Raw genomic sequence first — 21,110 nt, forward strand, 5'->3', positions numbered from 1 at the left:
TGTTTCACTAAGTGTTTCATCAGGTGTGGTCCGCCGAATCAGCGTTTGATTGACACGGTCGGGAACAGACCACACAGTCGCACATCTGTATAAAAGTGAAATCAACGCATCTTGGCCTCGTGGGTTTTTGTGAGAGGAGTTTGATTTTGAGATAGCGGATTTTTGGTGATATAGTGACATAGTGCGATTTGATTAGTTATAGGCTATTTAGGCTTGCATTTAAATTTAACATGAATTTAAATGAAACTGGAAAGAGATAGCTGTAATCTTTCCTCATTTGTATGTCCTAGCTAAAAAAATATTTCCGCCGTCGGCGTTAATGGCCTCGTGGTCAGTGCGCCGACATGTAGCGCCTTTGCACTCGGGCGTCCCGAGTTCGAGTCCCGGCTCGTGGACCTTTCCCGCCTCGGTTTTTTGTCATCTCTCTACTGTCCTGTCACAATAAAAGGAAAATCACCAAAACAATATATATATATATATATATATATATATATATATATATATATATATCTTTGCATGCCAGTAACAAGTGTCCCTTGTGAGAGGATTTTTTCAAAGGCTGGAGAAATTATCTGTAAAAAAAGAAGTAGTCTAAGTCCTTCCACAGCAGAGAAATTAATATTTTTGAATAAAAATCTCTAAAAAAGTGAGACATTGTGGCTTGATTTCTTTTATTAATATTCATTTTGCAAGACCAAAATAACATTATGCACAGTGAGGAGCCTATAGGTTACAATCTTCACATATTAGAAAATTATAATAATAAAAAAACAACACATTTTTTTAATGGCTCGTCAAGGTTGTTTCAGATCAACACCTGCAAGTGACCACTAGGTGTCACCGTTGAGACGGGTGTCGGATTGATTCGAAGCCTCGAAACATTATGGCACATTTGGTTCAACTGTTTCAATTGCTTCACGAGGCCTCGATCTGGCCATCACTAGGGCTCGAGGGACTAACCCTGAAACAGTGAACACAACATTAATACCCGGCCATGAGTGCATGTGAGGGAGCTGAATATAAAGGCTGGTGATTACGTGAAATGAGGAAACGAGATGCAGGTGCAGGTGATCACAGATCAGGAAAGTGCGTGCAGGTGCAGGACAGGACCAGGGAAACCGTGACACATACAGAGAGCCTTATCAGCTGGTAGTATTAATTAAGGTTAAAAATAACAAATTAAATATAATGCGTTTTTTATTATAATTTATAATAGCAACTTTATTTAATGATATAAGTAAAAATATAATAAATATGTAATATAGTACACATATTTAGCAAAATACTCTCTATAGCTCTTTTTTTCTTGCCAACTAACGTGCTATAGCCTATATTATGGTCATTAAATGGCTTTCCTGAGGTAAATGTTATGTGACATAATTGTTCTCCAGCTGTTTTATTGAGCCCTTTCAGCAGATGAAAAACAATGATTGCTCGATATTATGTATGAGGAATATACATTTCGGTAAGTTGTACTGTATCTTTCAACAGTGCTGGTACCAGTTTGACTAGTTGCTACAATGTAAAGTTTATACAACACTAACATGCTTACTATTATGAGTGGAAATGTCATACCTTAAAAATCTTTCTAATCTTCAAATCGTGTTCTTCTAATTCTTATCCAAGGTAAACAGCACAGCACAAACACAGTCTTCCAAACTCGATGAAAAGCAGAGGACTACTGAAGTCTCTGATTCTTTGTTTTTGAGGTAATGAGGGCGTTTACAGGTCTGTGTTCCTTCACGTGGACGATTTGCATGTCAATTGCTCTTGCGCACGTAGGTGTGGTCACATTAGAGCTAATGAGCATGGGCTGGAGACACTGTACATGTCGTTGCTTTCATACGGATTACTTAAACAGAGAATATTTGTTTTTTATATAATTTATATCATTTAAAAATAGAGACTTCAAGCTTTGTAAAGACATGTCTCATGTCAGTGTGACAATCATTCGCTGAGTTACATATCATTTTCTGTCGCATTTCAGAATGAATTTCACATTGAGAGAGACGGCAGAACGCGCATCATATTTATTTTCTTTATTTTACGAAAAACAACATTTTGTTTTTATTATGAGTGTACACAAATAAAAGAAGACATTTAACAGTTTGAATGATGTATAACACTTACATGTAAGATCAAAATCAACAGAGTATGTTGAGTCTCTTTTGCACTGATAAGAAAAAAAGCGAGCTGGTCTCGCCAGCGCGACCGCCAACCCCAAAGAGTTAAAGGCCACCGACTGCTTTTTCGCCTCCTGAAACCTGTCGACGACTGTGTTAACAGAGTCGCCGAACAGGCCAGAAGGCGAAATCGGGGCATCAAGGAGGAAAGCCCAGCCTTTTTTCCTTGATGCCCGATAAATTCAGCCAGAGGTGTCTCTCCGCGACCAACATTGTCGCCATAGAATGCCCGACAGCGCGGGAAGTTTATTTGGTGACACGGAGAGACAAGTCGGCAGCCTTACGCAGTTCAGCAGTATCTTCAGGTGTTGGTCCCTCGCCCTCATAAATGTCTTTAAGAAGGTCGGCCTGGTAAGCCTGCAGCACCGCCATAGTGTGCCCGACCCACAGCCATATAAGCCCTGCCCACCAAATAAGATGCGTCACGGCAGGGTTTGGTGGGCAGCACCGGGGTCTTCAGGGATGACGCAGTGTCGGGTGAAAGATAGCTAGCCAACGGCTCTTCCACCCGAGACATCATCCCGTAGCCATTATCTCTTGCCCCCAAGATGTTGCTATAGTCAAGGACGGGGGTTGGACAAACGAGATGTATATGGTAAGTTCCACGATTTACAAAACTCGTTGTATGTTGTTCCGTTGTTCTGTGTATGCCGTCACACGTTACGTCATGATGCAACACCAATCCCGATTGGCTTAGTTTCATTCATGCTTCAGAGGCGCTACGCTGGGGGGCTTTCCCCAAAGTGTCGTATCGACACAAGCCACTCCCTCTATCTTTCTCATTCACTATTCTTTTTCATTCAGAAAATACGTCACATTACTGTGGTAATGTCGGTCACAAATTCTGGTTCACGCTGACGCAAAGAAGTCAAGACATTACAGGCTGTTCTAATTTAACATCATCTTACCTCAGTGGTCCTGGGCAAATATTTTCATAATAATATGTGCCGAGTGGAATAAAGAAAGTGGTCAGCATAATTGATATTCAAAATGGTAAGCACACGCTGCTTTGTTTACCGTTTTTAATGACGAATACAGTCAAATGTATCTGCAGAAATAGACCTTGCACGATATCTCCTTGCACGCAGGAGCAGAACATGTGTGCTAGTTGACAGTAGCCTGTAGTCCTTCAGTGCGTTCATGCAGAGCTTTTTTGCCCTGACGCAAGCAACGCGAGGCGACAACACAGTCGAGTTTCATCAGCGCTAGTTCTTTGGCGTCGCCTTGGTGTGTCCCTGCCTTAAGTCTATTCATTCTGGATCCATCCATCGTAAATATGTAAAACATTTAGGTAAAATTTTAAGACATTGAGGATAAAGCATTAGTGATAATTTTACCTTATAGAGTCAATGTTAAATTGACTCACTTTCATGTCATGATACTGTTTACCTGTATTATTAATCAGTCCAAATTGTTAATGAATCATATAAGTCTTATTAGTGTTTCTCTTCTTGAAACCAGTGAACATCAGGCTGCTTCTCTCCCACGGGGCCGCACTCTTCACACGCTGACTGCCATCTCAGACGACACACTCTTCCTTTTTGGAGGACTCAGTAATTCTGGGGAGGTTCTCAGTACGTTTAGAGGTCAAGGGTTTAGAAACAGCCATGTCTATAAATAACCATCACATTTTTTCCAAACATCCCTTTTCTTTTGTGCAGGTGATGTGTGGGAATTTGACACTATAACAGGAGAATGGATAGAGAAATACCATGCACATAAAGACAAGCCCAGGTAAAATAGTTTTAGTACAGTATTGTGTAATGCGTTTTATGTTTTATGCTATTTTTAATCAAACAATTTCTCAGCTTTCAAATTCTGCCTACTTAATACAAAATTTAAACAATAAATGTCTCTTTAACATGGTGTGACAGGTCACTGTATCTGCCATATTTCATTTGGCAGCACAGAGCATGTGTGAATTAGCAAACCATAAAACATGATTGTTACGTAATTGCAAAGTAATCTGATGACCAAACTTTCGTTGTGGCAACGTAACTAATTACATTGTCACAACCGGAAATTTTCCTGAATGTTTTGCCACAAGTAATTGTGGCAAAGTCATGGATCAATACAGTAGTTGTGTATTGGTAATCAGTTGGTTATTTTTATTTTGTATTTATTTGTCAATGGGTAGATATTCAGTATAGGGCTGTGCGATATGACGATATATATCGGATGGACAAAATAAAAAGTATATTGTTTTATATTATGCTTTATCGTTTGTGCGTGGTGTCGCAAAATACATGGTTTACGTCACTATGGGAATGCAGGCAGAAACGTGAATAACAGCATGGCGAGTGAAGGGGGAGACAGAACCGAGCAGGTGAAGGACCAGCCAGGACAAATCAAGGAGCTCGTTCCTAAACATGTCGCATGGACATGGTTTGGTTATGAAAAGTCTGAAACGGACCAAAAAACTGTACTATGCACGCACCAGTTGCCTTTTGCTTCGGAGCCGATCAGATGTCTCTGAAGAGTACTAGTGTTTACACAGCAAGCAATGAGTGTGTCGGTGTTCTTGCGGGAAGACTTCCCAGTGTTGGTGTTTTTTTATACAGCGTGAGTGCAGCAGTGATTGCAAGCTTCTCAAGCTCTCAACTGCTGTTTTAACAGCATCAAATTTCTATTTGTTTGTATGTTTGACGGTTGGTTAGAGGGCGAGAAGTGAGTGCTTCACTGTTTCAGTTCGCTGATTCAGTGTTGCCGCGGTCATTCCCTGTGTGCTCCGGCACTGGTGACGGTCACATTTCCTAAAGGAGCAACACGGGTGCGTTTGCGTCTTTAAAAAAAAAAAAAAGAAAAAAAGATGTCATTCTGCCTGTGCGTTTCTGGATGCATTCGTTCCCTGTTTCTCTCTGAAACCGTCACAATTGTTGCATCACGTGTTTGGGCTTACAGCACGCTGAAGTAGCTTTTGTGGACAGTTCATGTTCTCCACCACAGTCGGTGGAGTCCCCCGTGGAGCGTGCTGGTCCATCTGTAATGGGTGGACTGGCCGTTTCACCCGGGGCTCCCCCAGAGGAGAGGACGCCGATTGCAGCATCGGAGGGTGAGCTGGCCTCTGGAGATGATGACTCGACTGCGTTATCTCCCTCTGGGAGCGTAACGTTGCCGGAGCCGGATCCAGAACTGTCAGATATTCTGAATTGGGCTGCCGAGGCTGTCAGGCTCGAGTGCGACACACCTGTGTCCAACGGCCACTGCATCTGGGGGATCCTTGTCTCCCCTCGAAGGCGGAGACAAGCATCAGGCATGGGTACCAGAGTGAAGCATCAGGTTTTCTCCCTGTGAGCTCACGTCAGGTTTGACGGTCAGAGCCTACAAAACTTGCGGGCAAGCCGCCTCCTCTTTGCATGCCATGGTGTTGTTGCAGGTCTATTAGGCCAAGACACTCATGGATATGCACGAGGGTAGTCTAGACCGTGCGCTCATGAGTGATCTCCGCACTGCTGCTGACCTCACCCTCATGGGCACGAGCACGGAGGCCACCCAACACATCCTGCCCCGGCGGCCCGCTGTTGCCTCCACCCCGCCGCCGGTGGCAGTTCCTCCGCCTGCTCGTCGCCGAGGGCGTCCCCTGCCGCTGCCTCCAGTTCCGTGGGGCCCCCACAGCAGCCTCCACCCAGGCCCCAGCGCAGAGCCAGCAGCAGGCAGGCCGCCCGGTCTGTCTCAGGCACTGCCAAGCCAGGGGGCAAGTGTAAGATGTAGCATCCCTGAGACAGGCCACCCAGGGATTGGGGGACGAGCTCTTCAGATGGTTACTGTTCCGCCACTGGCTCCCCAGAGTCCAGTGGTACCCGAATTGTTAAGAGAGCAAATTCCTCCGTCCCTGGGTCCCAAGAGGGCAAGGCTGGCGGTGTGCAACCCTGTAGGACAGCCTTGCTTCCCTCAGCCCCCTCTTGTTCGCCAGCCGGCAGCATGGTGCGTTCGAGGACCCGGTCATCCACCTTCTCACGCATCCCCTGTTGCCCCGTGGAGACAGGTAAGTGTTGTGCCGCACACTCAGACCCCGCTTCGGGCTGCCCCCGGGCCTTCCGAGCCAGGTCCCTGTCCTCCACCTCGCTGCCCCACCTTGTCTGTGGTCTTCTGGGCCTGGGCCTGGTTCGTAGAAGCGGAAAGAGCTTCCGGACCAGACTGTGCCCATCAGACTCGGCTATGCGATTCATTATCACTCAGCGCCCGCTCAAGTTCAGTGATAATCATCACACTAGGTGTTGAGCAGAAATGCTCCTGAAAGCTCAGTGATATTCATCACACCTAGTGTTGAGCAGTGCTCCTGTCTTGTGCGCGCATGTCGCTGTCCTACTGGCAAAGGGACATCCCTCCAGCCGATATGAATGCCAGTTTTTATAAACTCGTTCTTCATGTACCTAGTATGTGGTGGGTCGTGACCATCTTGGCCCTGTGTCACTTGAAACGGGCCCTTTCTCGAAAGCCTCCGTCCAAGTTGCTACACAGAGAGGCATTTTCAGAATGCCCCGCCCCCAAGCTTGGTCTGCAGCGTTTGACCTGAATGACATGTACTTCAGATCTCTAGCCTTCCGCACAACAGGCTATCCTGCATGTTGCGTTTGAGAGCTCAAAGTATCAGTACAGAGTCCTACCCTTAGAGTGCTCCATAGCCAGTTGGGTCTTCAGGTCAACTGGGAGAGAGTAATCTCGCCCACGGGCTGAGTATCTCTTTTCCGGTATGGAGATGGACTCGGTCCAACATGCCTCTTCAAGAAGAGAGTGTCCGGTCGGTGCTATACAGAAGTGAGAAAGGGTCTCACTGAAATAACTTTCAGAGGCTCCTGGGGCATATGGCAGACGCAGCCGTAAGGCTTCCCCCATATGAAGACCGCTTCAGCACTGGCTTCATGGTCGAGTCCCGAGGTGACTGTGGCAGAGCAGCATGCCCTGTGTGACAACAGATCACCCCGGCCTGCCGCCAAACCCTCAGCCCGTGATCAGACCTTTCGTTTCTCCGAGCCAACCGCTCCTAGAACGAGGTTCACTAACACCGACTGAGGGGCCATGTACAAAGGGCATGCTTTAATGCCTGGGCGACCTCCGACCCTAAGCGTGATCCCCATTCAGTCAACGTCGACTACGTCCTCCGTTCCCTCCTTCAGGGAATGGTGGGTTGCATACGCAACCAGGACGATATGTTTGGTTGACTGTAGTTAGCAATGCTAGAAAATACTTGTTTGTGTGCGTGAGGCGCCGGCGTGATCATTTTTGTCCTTCTGAGGAACCTGTTACTCCGTAGTCTAATTTATGATTATACGGATAGAAGCAAGACATTATTCAAAACTGTAAAGCTTTTGTAAAATACAGAAAACAAACAGGATGCTGTTTCTGCCGTCTCTGTTTCTTTTCCGTGAACTTTGGAGCCCGTCACAATGAACCAAAACTCAGCAAAGTTTTTCCTTTTGTTTTGTTAATCTGTAATTATTTAAGTGAAATATTTAGTGTATAGGCCTATTAATTAGTTTTATATATTTAGTTTTATTATGTTTTTATGACTTGTATCGTGATATGAGATTTTGGTAATATCGCCCAGCCCTAATTCAGTAGTTTAACCTAACTTATATCCTCATTTTATGTCAAACTAATTTAAAGGCTATTTAAACAGAAGTGACTAAGGAATCCAGACTCAAAATTAAGTTCATTTATTAAGAAAGACACAAAAATTAACAAACGATTGACCAAAAACATGAATAAAAATTATATGGCATTAAAAAATAAGCAAAAACAATATGACCAAAGTTTCGTCATGACCACATAACTAAATTATGTTTTATTAACAAAGTTTCGGGAGGAGCACGTTCAGATAATCCAGAGAGGAGGCCTATGTACAATATATACTGTATAGCTGATTTACCTCTGTCCCATGACAGTTTTCCAGCATCCCTCCACGAGCCCACTCCTTACTCTTGACTGTTCCTATGGGAACAATGGGTTCGGGCCAAATTCCATGCTCGGAACCCTCCCCTCGGAGATCATGCCAAATATGCATGCTCATATGCAAATCTGATTATATGTAAGTGTTAACTCGTGGAGTTACGTCATGACAACCTTTTTTTGAAAAGTGAAAATCCTGGATTCATTGCCACAACTTTACTTTGTGACCATTTCAGTTAAAAAATTGCGACATGGCAAATACTATCAACGTATTAACATTGACAATGTTAAAATGTTGGCAATTGTGCAAATAGAGTGGGCTTGAACCATTATAAGGCATCCCAAATTCTGATTGCGAGGGGAGCGTATCTCTTTCAGCTGGCTCTTTTGGAGTGAAAGCTGACAATGTTATAACCTGGGTTATGAACCGTGTTGAGAACACCTTAGTTACATTACCCCTTTTTGGCTTGAAAACAGTAATTTGGGTCAAATTCCATGCAGAATTAATTAACTGGTAGAACATGCATGTCACTCACTCATGCTCCACTGACATGGAGGTTCTATAACACTAGGTTTGGGTGCGAGATTGAATTACCTGCATGAAAAAGGAGATCCTTTCTCAGCGGAATGGTCCAGGGAGATGCTGTCAACATCCCCATTAGGTCCAGAAACCAAGGGTTGGTGGAGCATTTTGGCACAACCAATAGCAATGATTTCCTCTCTTCTCTGATTTAGCATAGCACTTCATGCAATATTTTCACTGGTGGAGCCAGAGGGATGGACCAGGTGGGCTCCGATGGAGCAAGACTGGTCTGGGGTCAGAAGAAGCTAGCAGGGAGGTGTGTGTGGTCCTGGCACACAGGACAACCATAACATAGAAGGTGAATATGTCCCTCTTGGCCATGGCAGGACTGACAGGAATAGTCTCCGCTATTGTGCCAAGGAGAGTGGGTGACTCAGGAATGGCCTCTGTGGCCTTGATAGTGGGCCACTTTGGGATGGCCTCCATGGGCGTTGCAGTGAGTGTGCGGCTCTGTTACCTCTGGGACCACCGGACTTTCCTTCTTCCTCCGCTTATGAGGGTGAGGCAATGTGGGAACGACTGGCTTTGGAGAAGCTGCAGCAGTCATGAGCAGCTCTAGGAAAACTGCAGCAGTCATAGCCACCACTGGGAGGACTGCAGTAGGCTTAGCCACCTCTGGGCAGCCAGCAGATGAGGTGGACCCGTTCCTCCTCTCCTCGAAGTGGTCATCAGAGATTTAGGGATTTGGAAGTTCCTGAGGGGAAGGACGGGAGGGCCAAGAGTAGGAAGGCAACCTTCTTCTCCACAGTGATACACATACCCCACAAACTGGCAGAATGACAGCATCCCCATCTCCCAGGCACTGACAGGCTCGTTAAGGCTGTTGTTGAAAATGTCCTTTAGCATAGAATTGCTGATATAGAGCCCCTCCGCTACAAACAGGAACTGGTAAGTAAACCCCTTCATGCTGGCCCATCTTTGCAGAAGAGAAAGGAGCTTGCTGTGTTGATCCACAATCTGATGAGCGGAGGGGCAGGGGTTGGGAGATGAGAACAGGAAGACACTGAGTCCTCTATTGGCCAGATAGCACTGTCAGGGTTTAGTGTTGATAAAGGAACAAAGACTTAATGATGCAGAGTTGATGGGTTTTTATTTAATCAAAAATAAAACAAACAAAAATGACACTGGGGGAAAGCATGACTGGCTGGACTAGGCAGGACAAGGTGGGAAACAACAGGGAGCAGGTAAACAAGATGCACATATGACGACGATCTGGCACAGGACTGAGAACACGGGGAGAATAAATAGAGAAGGAAATCAGAAGGGTAACAAGGGAGAGCAGGTGGGGCAAATAAACCAGTAATTGGGTAACAAGAAGTGCATGGTTAAGACAATAGAAAGACACCAGAGCACATGTAATGTAGAAACAAAGAAAATAAAGCCATGTGCTCACACAAAACATGACTAGAATACCCAGCCAATGAAAGTTCTCACTGACTGCGTGTCCACGCAAAACATGACAACATGAAAGTATGTGGTCAATGAAAAAACACGAGCCGCATGCTACACAGAACACAGGAAGAAAGCATGCAGCCGATGATAAACACAAACCGTGTGCTCAGGGTTGTATGCTTGCTGCACGGGAGTTTGCATTTTCCTACATAATGAGAAACAACTTGTTTCTAAGCCAGTGATAAACACTCTTGTCATACTCCAAACACCGAAGTAACATTAAAAAAGTGTGTGACATCTTTAGAGATAAACTGTAAATATGGAAAACAATATGTAAATGATGTTTGTGTGGAACTTGCATTAAAGTATTAATATGAGCAAACTTGGTAATATAATTTTAACCCTTTCATGCATGAATTATGATATCCTCAGTCAGGATTTTTTTCCTATGTGTTTTTATTGCTCTTAGGGCATGAAAAAACAAGAATTAATTTTTATTTTATTTTTTTACAAATTTTTCAAAGAGATCTTCAGATGTCCACTTGAGTGGACAGCATGCATTTGGTTTAAACTTAAGATATACTAGATTTAATATAAGACAATAATCAAACACATAAAGTATGTGAATTTAACGAACTAATCAATACAATTATATCAAATCATGTGAAAACTATAAAATATATACAAAAAATATAAATGCAAAATATTGCAAAGGCTTCATACAGCTTCATACAAGTTGCACTTCACGTATCTTTGATATCAGAACATGAGTACGTGATTCCATCAGATTTTTCTACAGTCTGTCAAGGTACAACTGTGGAAACCACTCAGATGCTCCCTCCAGTGCACCAGAGTATATGGAGATTTACCCTTATTAGCTGATAATTCTGATTATGTTCAAGATGGACATGCACATTTCAAGTAACATGCATTACCTAATCAGATTACTTTTTGATCTAACAAGTAATTAACTACAAGTAATGTGCATTACCTAATCAGATTACTTTTTTATGTAACGAGTAAAGAAACGCATTACAAGTAACATGCATTACGTAATCAGATTACTTTGTGATATTATGAGTAAAGAAACACATTACAATAACGCATATTACATAATCAGATTACTTTTTGATGTTATGAGTAAGGAAACGCATTACAAGTAACATGCATTATGTAATCAGATTACTTTTTGATGTTATGAGTAAAGAAACACATTACAAGTAACATGCATTACGTAATCAGATTACTTTTTGATGTTATGAGTAAAAAAACAAATACAATAACATGCATTATGAAATCAGATTACTTTTTGATCTAACAAATAAAGTAATGCATTACAAGTGTCATACATATGTAATCACATGACTTTTTTCGATGTCAATGAAAATTACTTTCTAATAATACAAGTACATTTATTTACAGTAAAAAAAGTCACTGCAGATTAAGTTTTTAAGTTTTAAATTTCAAAAACAATATTCACATTATAATTATGAATTGTAGCTGAAATATAGCAGTTGATGCATGACGTCCACTACAGTGGACATGTGATTAATCAGAGTTTTCTCTCAATCTAAAATCAAAACTTGGAAAATTTTACTGTGATATGACTCATTAGATATTGCTTGATGCTGCAATATTTTTTTTACCTACAAGAGTCTCCTAGGATAGAAGGAATGGGTGGATATTCCGGAGCAACTTGGCATGTCTGACTGACCCTTGGCCATCTTGGTTTGGAGGGGGAAAAAATCGAAACACAAAGGCTTGCCACTTGATTGCAATTTATAGGATGATGCACAAGGGTTCAATGAAGAGGCTGATGTGCAACTTTGCCATAAAAACCCGTGCAAATTCAAGAAAATGCATTTTTAATAGCTGTCCACTGTAGTGACCACTATGCGTGAAAGGGTTAAGATGGCGTGATAAACTGGGAATCAAAAACGATTAAAAACATTAAACTCACAAAATGTATCAAAAGATCTCACTGCAGCAGGAGCTCCTATTAACTCTTTTTTGCTGCCGGTGGCTGGCAACTTTTTTTTTTTTTTTTTTTTTTTTTCGCTGGCGGGGAAAGAGTTAATGTTGCTGAGAATGAGTGAAGGTACGCCAAGAGTGTAGTCAGGCAACCACTGTTTACAAATCCAACACACTTGTAACATTTTTAACAGAAATGACAAAAATTATTTTAAAATTATATATATAAATTAGCCATCTCAGTAACAGTCATGAAAGATTAAAGTAATATCACAAGTGTCATTATTACTACCACTTTTACCTACAGTTTTGACTGGAATGCATCTCAGACCACCTCCTGAAGTGGTTTGAGTGATCAGATTTAAATCCGTTGCGAATGCGTTTCAGAGGGCATTTACACCTGGTCTTTTCACAATCGAATAGCTATCAGATCTCAGAAAACGCATAAAGTGACCAGTTGTAAACAGGCCCATAGTCTTACTATCAGGAGGGATGTAGTGGAGGCTAAACGCACGTAAACGCTGTTTGCGCACCTCCCAAAATTCGGAAATAGCGTTTACCCACCTCCAAAGTGCGTTTATCCACCTCTAAATAGCCTATAGTTCCTAAGCCATTTTAAATTAAGCTTATGTCGTTTTAGTTTCATATTGTTCATTATTAGTTTCATAGGTTGTTAAACCTAAGACGGAGTCTTTCATATTGCGCTGCATTACTGTCAGTGTTGACCAATCTCTTGCGGTGTTGCCAGCAGGAAGCAGCAGACTGCATCAAGATTCATCAGTCACTAGCCCAAACTAGCCTACATGTCTCATGTAATGATGAATGAATTGTAAAAATGGATATCCGGCAATTTTTTTAAGCACCGTCAAGACAGCAGCCCTCCTCCTGATGCCAGCAAACGGCCTCGGCTACAAGCCCAAAGTGAGTGAGCTCGGAAAACAGTACTAAACTTCATGTTTTTGAGGTTAATTTGGTTCACGGTAGATTCATGCCACTGACTCAACAAGTCACTTCTACCTTTTCCCATTAGCCAATGTTACAAGTAAAATTCAGGATACATTATCAGATAAATAACTGGATGTAATTATATGCATTCTCTGGCATTTAAACCACTGAAAGTTTGTGACAACAAGCTCCCTTTGCTAGTCAGCTAGCTGGTTAATGTTATCGCTATAGCCATTCGCGGTTTCGTGGGTACGGTAAACGTTTGTTAATAATAATAATAATAATAATAAAAATAACGTTCGTTATTTTGAATAGAAATCATCACTCATACAGCAGCCATTCATCTCATCTCCGGTTTATTTGTGTTCGTATACATACAATATCCACGATCCGCCAGGGCTATTAGTCCAATGGTGCGCACATTTGGAGAAATAATGATTAATTATGACATGTTTGTAAAATATTTCGTCATACAGAATAACATTTCTATTCATTTTGCACTGATTTATGCGATCTGAAGAGCTCAAACAGCTAACAGAGCTAGCGATGACTCTCCTCTTCCTGATTCGCGTCAGCTATGACATCAGTGCGATATCATTAGTTTGTAAAGCTGTCAATCATCTCACGTGAACCACTGTCGTTAATCTGCACCTGCTACATTAGCAATTGGAAAAAACTGTAATCGACAACTATTTTGATAATCGATTAGTCGGTTTGAGTCATTTTTTAAGACAAAAGTAAAAAATTCTTTGATTCCAGCTTATTAAATGTGAATATGTTCTAGTGTCTTCTCTCCTCTGTGACAGTAAACTGAATATCTTTGAGTTGTGGACAAAACGAGACATTTGAGGACGTCATCCTGGGCTTTTGGGAAACACTGATCCACATTTTTCTGACATATTATAGACCAAACAACTAATCGATTAATCGAGAAAATATTCAACAGATTAATCGACTATGAAAATAATCCCAAATCATTATGTACAAGTGCATTACATTGGAAGCCCTGGATATAAGCCTCCCTCTCTATCTCTCTTAAATATTTTTGTTCTCTCTGTTTTGTCATTTAGTAAACCTTATAGATTTCAACTATATTATTCCTTCTTGAGTCTCTTTAACAAGAACTTAGATTAATGTATGAATTGAATAGTGATTGTGTGACCTATGATGAGGGAACAACCAGTGATACCCTTGGTAGTACCATCAAATGATAGCCTATAGCGATGTCATCAGGATACACCGGTTGGCAGTGGCCCACCTTACCGGGTGACCACGTCGTGGTCCACCAGAATTTATAGTTTACCCACCTCTTTTTTTACCACTACTCCTCTGACTATCAGCTATGAATTTTAGCTATTACAGTCTTTCAAAGGACAAAAACATGAACTTTAAAACTATTGCTGTTACATCAAGTCAGCAGTCACTTTATTTTGGCATGAAGCCCAGTGGAGGCGCAAGGCCCTGTGCTGTCGCACACTTGGCACAGCCCTTGTGACTGTTCTGTTTCTTAATTTCTTAACTTATCTGAGCAAAAATTACTCAAAATGATGATGCAAGTCACACAATGATGGTGATATACATACTTGAATCAGTTTTACCCATCTCTACCCTCAGGTTATGGCATTCTGCTGATAATGGGAGAGACGGTGATGTAGTAGTTTTTGGAGGAAGCCAGACATTTGTCTTTCTAATGGATTCGGTATGTACAGTGTAATCTACAACAAAAGGCTTGTATTTGTGATGTAAAGAGTTACATATTTATCATTGGAATATTCAGACTTTGAATCTGGTTTAAAAGTCTGATTTATGGGTTGTTTTGTTTTCCATACTCCTTGGGTCTTGAGCAGTGTAGAATCATGTTGTGTACATAGAAAGCGATGCATGCAGATCAAGCAGGGCTAAGAACATGAAACATACCAAATGTGACCTTAGAAACCCCTTAACCCTTGTGTGGTGTTCATATTTTTGTTACTCAGCCAGTGTTCGTGGGTCTGGTGGACCCGCTGCATTTTTGGGTTTTTGATTCAACACAATCAAAAATGTTATGTTAAAATACTCAACAGATGTTTACTTCATCCCAATTACAAGCAATATAAACAGCATATATGGTTAATATTTTCTCTTTACCTTTGTTAGATCAAATTTAAGAATTGCAACCTCGTGTGGGAATGGCAGGAGTACACATTCCCTATTTCACTCTTACACACAATCTCTCTCTCACACACACGCACACACACACTCATGCACACACATACACACACCCACAACACACACACAGACACACACAAAACACACACACAGACACACACACACATGCACACACACACTCACTTGGATATGTGGTGTACGGTCACTCTCCATAGGCATAATGGTTTTTCTAATGTACAAACTGTATAATCTATCCCCCTACACTAACCCTACCCCTAAACCTACCAATCACAGAAAACTTTTGGCATTTTTTGAATTTCAAAAAACACCATTTAGTATGTTTTAGTATGAGGACAAAGATGTCGTCATAAACCATGTTTACGTTGTAATACCCATGTCATTATACACATTTGTGTCCTCATAAACCATATACAAGAACATACACACACTAACAGCAGGCCCTGACAGGAGGAGGACAGAGTAAAGGTACACAGGACCTACAATTTCCACACTTTTATTATCCCCGGGTCCAGTGGACCCGAACATCCTGTGTGTAATATAATGTGTAGGGGGGGTGTACAGTGTGTTTTCATTTAAAATGTTTTCTGATATATATTCCTCACAGAAAATGAGCCAAGGCCAATGAGTCTCAGTTTGAAAAAATAATTAATTGTATCATTTTTCTTTTGATAAAAAATGAAAACGGGTCCAACAGACCCGAACACCATACAAGGGTTAAATGAATGGATAAAGTTAATTTGTGAGCATTAATTCAACTGTGACACATTAACTCTGAGCTCTCTGCAGAATTTGATTAGCTGGTATCCATCCAAAATCATGAATTGGTTTAACACTTGTTTAATGAGTCACAATTAAAGCAGATGTACTGAAAGCTCTTGTTATCAAGCAATGTATTTGACATCATTATACTTTGCATTAAAGGAAATTGTATTAATTTTTATTCCTCTGTAGGTTGCAGTTCTCAAGTCTCCCTCTCAGAGTCATTGTGCAGATGTGCTGGTATTTCAGACTCAACCGTACTCGCTGTCAAGGTAAAAGCCATTATACACTGCAACAAACAGCTCATCATAAAAAAAATATTATAAAACATTTAAAAGGTATTTTGAAGCAATGTTATGTGATAAGGAAATATTTACCAAATATTTTATTATTTCTTTGTAGATTATGTGAAGACTGCATAGGAAAAAACATATTTTCTGTCCAAGAGCTGGCATTGTGGTTACCGGCCAAACTTCAGAAGACAATTGGCAAGAGGATATCCTATTTCAGGGAAAATGCTCAACATATAGGTTCCTAAGGACGGAATTTGTTTGTTTCAATTAATGGTTTTAAGAATATTTCTGTCCAAGCTTTACACTCATTAGAAACAGTTAAATGTAATAATTAACAAAAGAATCTTTGGTGTTGCTTAAAAAAAATTAATTGATGAAAAATACAACTAGACTTGCCTGTGACAGACTGTTACAGTGTCTTTTGTAACTGGTAGTGAGCTGTTACTCTGTGTTAAATCCTGTAGTAGGACAGTCATTAACAAAAAGCCACATTTGTGTGGCGGTGTCCAGGTTTTACAAAGGATAAATTAATAAAGCAGTAGTGACACGTAACCTGGCAAGTATCTTCATTCACCAACTTGCAACACAGACCGCCTTGCTAAAACACACATGTGGGAGATGCGGAATGGATAAAAATAGCTCAAAACATAAAAGAGGACTTTAATAAGCCCATTAATGGCATGTTTGAGTCATGCTCTTAACAAACTTTGTTTTCTTTCCTCTTTCCATATTGTGAATAATAAATGTGTATCATTTTAATTTGCTTGTTACACAATGGAGCCTAACTTATTGTAATAATTATTTGATGTAGCCTACTTTTACACTCAGAATTATTCCTTGGCATCCTCACATACTAAACTGCATTTTTCTTAATTTTCAATCATTGCATTTGGTCCGAAATTAAATGAGAACATGTGTTCCCTTGTCAGTCAACGTGTTTGCATACCACTGTGCAGTCTATTAATGCAGACATCATATGTCATCAGCTCGTTCACGTACATGCTGTGCAGACAGAGTGAGAATGGCAGGGAAACAGTTGTTTACATTAGTTATTGTAGTACTGTTACTCACTGTACTGTAAAGTTTTCTCTCTGGTGAATGACACATGATGTAATCCAATAACATTGTTTCTGGTCGTCTCACTTCTGGTCTGTTTTAGGCATGGCTTTGGACTGCGATTTGCAGGGAGGGTCGGATCGTATGGTTTCAATGCTAGCAAGCTAAAGTTAGCATTTCCCAGATCACCTATTGCACCTTTGAGTAAAAAAAAAAACTTTTTTGACTGTACAGATTTTGAGTAAAACTGTGAAACAGGTTTTTTTGCGGGTTTTAAGCATATATGCAGGGTAGAAGGAAATCTCTCAAAACATTTTTACCTTACTTATGAATTTTGGTGATGGCCCACATCACGAGTAGACTAGGATGTGGCCCCTTTAAGAGGAGAGTGCCCTTCAGTTTTTTGAAAGGTTCAGTTTGCTAATAGCATGTGCCTTGAGCCTCACATGTGTGCATTAATCAGATGGTATATTTTATTTCTGTTGCTTATATAAGTTGTTTTGTTTATTAAAGGTGCTCTAAGTGATGTAGGGTGACGTCACTTCTTGTTGATGTTCAAAGTATTGTCAAACAAAACGGAGGCTAGCTAGACCCTCCCTCCTCCTCATCCGCGCACTAACCCCCCAAACCCCACCCCCAAATCCTTCTTGTCGGTTATTGGCTGGAACAGTTTGTTATGTTTCGTGGTGCGGGTTAGCCCAGTTTGTTTTTGTTGCCGTTTGTGGAGCCTGGGCTGTCTATGGAGACTGCGTTTTTTTACTGTGTGTTCAGGGGACAGGCAGCTAGCAGATAGTGAGGAGTTGTTTGCTGTATGTGACAAAAAATGTTTTGGCCTAAAAAACGCGTGACATCTCTTAGAGCACCTTTAAGTAACATGGTTGACAGCAGAATGCTATTAGACAGTTTGTTGGAGTTTTCCCGGTGAAGTGGTGAATAAAATACGAACTGTGGAATGCCAACCTCCTCCCGAGTTTTCATTGCTGTCTTATGCTGCAACTCATGTTGGCGTGCTATCCTCTATTACCAATGCAAGAAGTGTTACACCCTCCATAGATTTAATATGGCTTTTTTTCTGGCCCACTATCTAATAATTAGATTTTAATACTGAAAACATCATTAAATCATTATAAAACATCATGATTGTTATTTTGGGCACCCATAAAACAGATTCCATTGTGTTTTTAAAATAATACACTTTCACAGCTTTATCACTTTATTATTCAATATAATGGACTATAATGCTTTTGATACAAAATAACAATGGAATGATATTCTATGCACTGCTTTTATATATATATATATATATATATATATATATATATATATATATATATATATATATATATATATATATATATATATAATAAAACCTCATTGTTCTGTGGTTCACATTCTGCATTTTGTCTATTGTACCTACTTGCAAAAAGCACTTATATTGTTTTTGGTATTCCCCCAAAGTGCATAATAGAGTACTCCAGAGGCAGAGGGAGTCTGTAACAGTTCTGCAGTGCTTGTGGTCAGAAGTCCATTGTTTAAGACTTTGTACTGAATAAGTCATTGTTTGAATGATGAATGTTGTCCATTCACATGGCCATTTACATAATATAAAATAAAAAAAAATCTTCAGCCCTATTGCAATAATTGCTGTGCCCAATTGATGTAAAAAAGTTTGACCCACTTCACTGCAGTTTTAAAATCAAATACAGAACAATTTATATGCAACAGCAAAGCAATACACAACCCCATAAAAAAATATGCAGCATCGCAGGAAGAGCCTAAAAACAGCAAAAACAAAAAGCCAAATGGGAAGTAAAAAAATAAATAAAAGGTGTACTCAAGTGGTTTTGTTCTAAGCATTTCAGCTTTGCCAATCTAGCTATCTGGTTGAGTTCTTCTGTCTTGACTCAGATCAAGTTGAATTAATAACGACATACAATAGGGCTCAGATTGCCTCGACATAGTTGGCTGGGAGCATCCCCTGCTGTCCTGTGCGTTCCACACGTCCGAACATCCAGCCTTCATCTATCTGCTGCACGTCCACTATTAAGTCGCCATCTGCAAACGATACCTCATCCTCATCGGCAGCGGCGTAGTCATATACGGCCCTGTAACGCTTCAGTAGGAACAGATGCACAAGGTTAGGAAGAACTAAGTCTAAGCATGGGAAAAAAATTAAAAATGAGTAATGGAGAGAATCCTTACCCCACCACTAGAGGGCAGTGGAGCAGCAGCTGAATGCTCAGGCTCTGGAACATTGTTGTAGCTCGGAGAGCGAGCTGGTGGCTGGAAGCCTGGACACAGAGCCGTAAAAAAAAAAAAAAAAAAAAAAAAAAAACCTTCAGAGTATGCAAAACATATCTAATCCTACAGACAGCATGAAAAAATGGGTACTTTATGTCAAGTCACCTTTATTTATATAGCGCTTTTACAATACAGATTGTTTCAAAGCAGCTTTATAGTGATAACAGGAAAATAATGATACGTTTTTTTTTTCATCTGTACAGTAGATCTAGAAGAAAATAGTGTAATAGTCCAGCTTAAGTAAGTTCAGTGATGGTTCATTTTTGTTGTAAAAAAGTTATTAATTCAGTTAATTTATCTATACAGCCGCTCTGTGGTGTCAACAGTGATGTCATTGTCCAGCTCAGTTCAGTTATCATATAATGGTGTCAATGCAGGCAGATCAATAACATTGTTGAATATTAAGTGTCCCCAACTATGCAAGCCAAAAGCGACAGTGTACCTGTACATACCCTGATTGCCGAAGGCATTAGTGGGTGAGCCCTCTCCCCCCATCTGACTTTTCTTCTCAAAGTCCTCATGATACTTTATCTGTTAACACACACAAAAAAAACATTACTAAGTCACAGAAACACTACAGGCATTAGGGGTGGGAATCTTAAGGGGAGGGGGAGGGGATACACCGCTCTACAGTAATTTGAAAGTGATTGCAGTACCAGTTTTGGCCACAATCTTACATACGGCTCCTTTAACATACATTTTTGGTAACTAATTATCCTGCTGTGCAAATACATGAACTTTACATTTTAACCAAAATTGGAGTTACTATGCTTTTTTGTTTATAGTTAGAATATCTGTTTGACAGTATTTCCATATTAAAAATGATTATGAAGATTTCTTTCAATACTTTTATTTTATTAACAAAGTTATATTCAGGATTAACAAGCTCTGAATTAAACATGGTAAGCCATACAATTGCAAAGAACAATTCATTAAGAATAAACAGTTCTCAATTTACAACTAAGTGTGACAATTTTTCAGTTTCTTTAGAACATTTTAGACCACTGTCTCACTAAAATAACGACGTGAGGGCAAACTGTATCGTGGCTCAAGTACCTGTAACATCGTGCGAAATCCTTGGTTATCCACAACGGAGTAAAAGGCGCAAATCTTTGGCAATAAAACCCGCCACTGATCGGGTCATTTGTTTCGCCTTTTCAGAATTCGGTGGAGGCTTTGCTACTTGCTCGAGGGCCCTTTGACTGTAGGGCCCTCGAGCAAGTGTGCAGCTGTGGTAACCGGGAGTGTTCGTGATTGTAACAGAATGCTGTTTCTCCAGCTCTGAGTGGAACCGCGTAATATGTTTCTTCATCTTAGTTGTGTTGCCGAAATATTTGAATTTGGTGCCACAGACTTTGCATACAGTAGCCTATGGCTTTTATCAACGACACCTTTTTGAGAATCAAAAATGTTGCCACACAGTCGATTTCAAATTTGATGGAGCAGGTCGTAGTTTTTCCATTTTATCTTAAACAAAGCCAATTCACCAGCATAGGAACGTTTGTCTATCAACGGGTTTTTCCGTTTGGCCAGTGACCGTGCGCGCACACAGTGTTGAAGTGGCAGTTT

At 40.8% G+C, this 21,110-nt stretch overlaps 2 protein-coding genes across 2 annotated transcripts in view; one reads left to right on the forward strand and one right to left on the reverse strand.

The window, feature by feature from the left end:
* LOC311095712 (kelch domain-containing protein 1-like) overlaps positions 1-18,197 on the forward strand; it is a 42,560-nt gene extending 24,363 nt beyond the window's left edge. Inside the window, exons 9-13 of the mRNA XM_084134392.1 lie at positions 3,645-3,757; positions 3,845-3,917; positions 14,578-14,662; positions 16,084-16,163; positions 16,294-18,197. Of these exons, the coding sequence (XP_083990518.1) occupies positions 3,645-3,757; positions 3,845-3,917; positions 14,578-14,662; positions 16,084-16,163; positions 16,294-16,429 (487 nt within the window). The 3' untranslated portion in view covers positions 16,430-18,197. The remainder of the gene's footprint in view (positions 1-3,644; positions 3,758-3,844; positions 3,918-14,577; positions 14,663-16,083; positions 16,164-16,293) is intronic.
* Positions 18,198-18,933: 736 nt separating this feature from the next.
* Positions 18,934-21,110, reverse strand: part of LOC311095714 (LIM and SH3 domain protein 1-like) — a 178,790-nt gene continuing 176,613 nt past the window's right edge. Inside the window, exons 5-7 of the mRNA XM_084134394.1 lie at positions 19,994-20,072; positions 19,443-19,531; positions 18,934-19,353 (exon numbers count right to left, since the gene is read on the reverse strand). Of these exons, the coding sequence (XP_083990520.1) occupies positions 19,183-19,353; positions 19,443-19,531; positions 19,994-20,072 (339 nt within the window). The 3' untranslated portion in view covers positions 18,934-19,182. The remainder of the gene's footprint in view (positions 19,354-19,442; positions 19,532-19,993; positions 20,073-21,110) is intronic.

The sequence above is a fragment of the Abramis brama genome (assembly GCF_963993115.1).
Source record: "Abramis brama genome assembly, chromosome: 14".
Taxonomy (NCBI): domain Eukaryota; kingdom Metazoa; phylum Chordata; class Actinopteri; order Cypriniformes; family Leuciscidae; genus Abramis; species Abramis brama.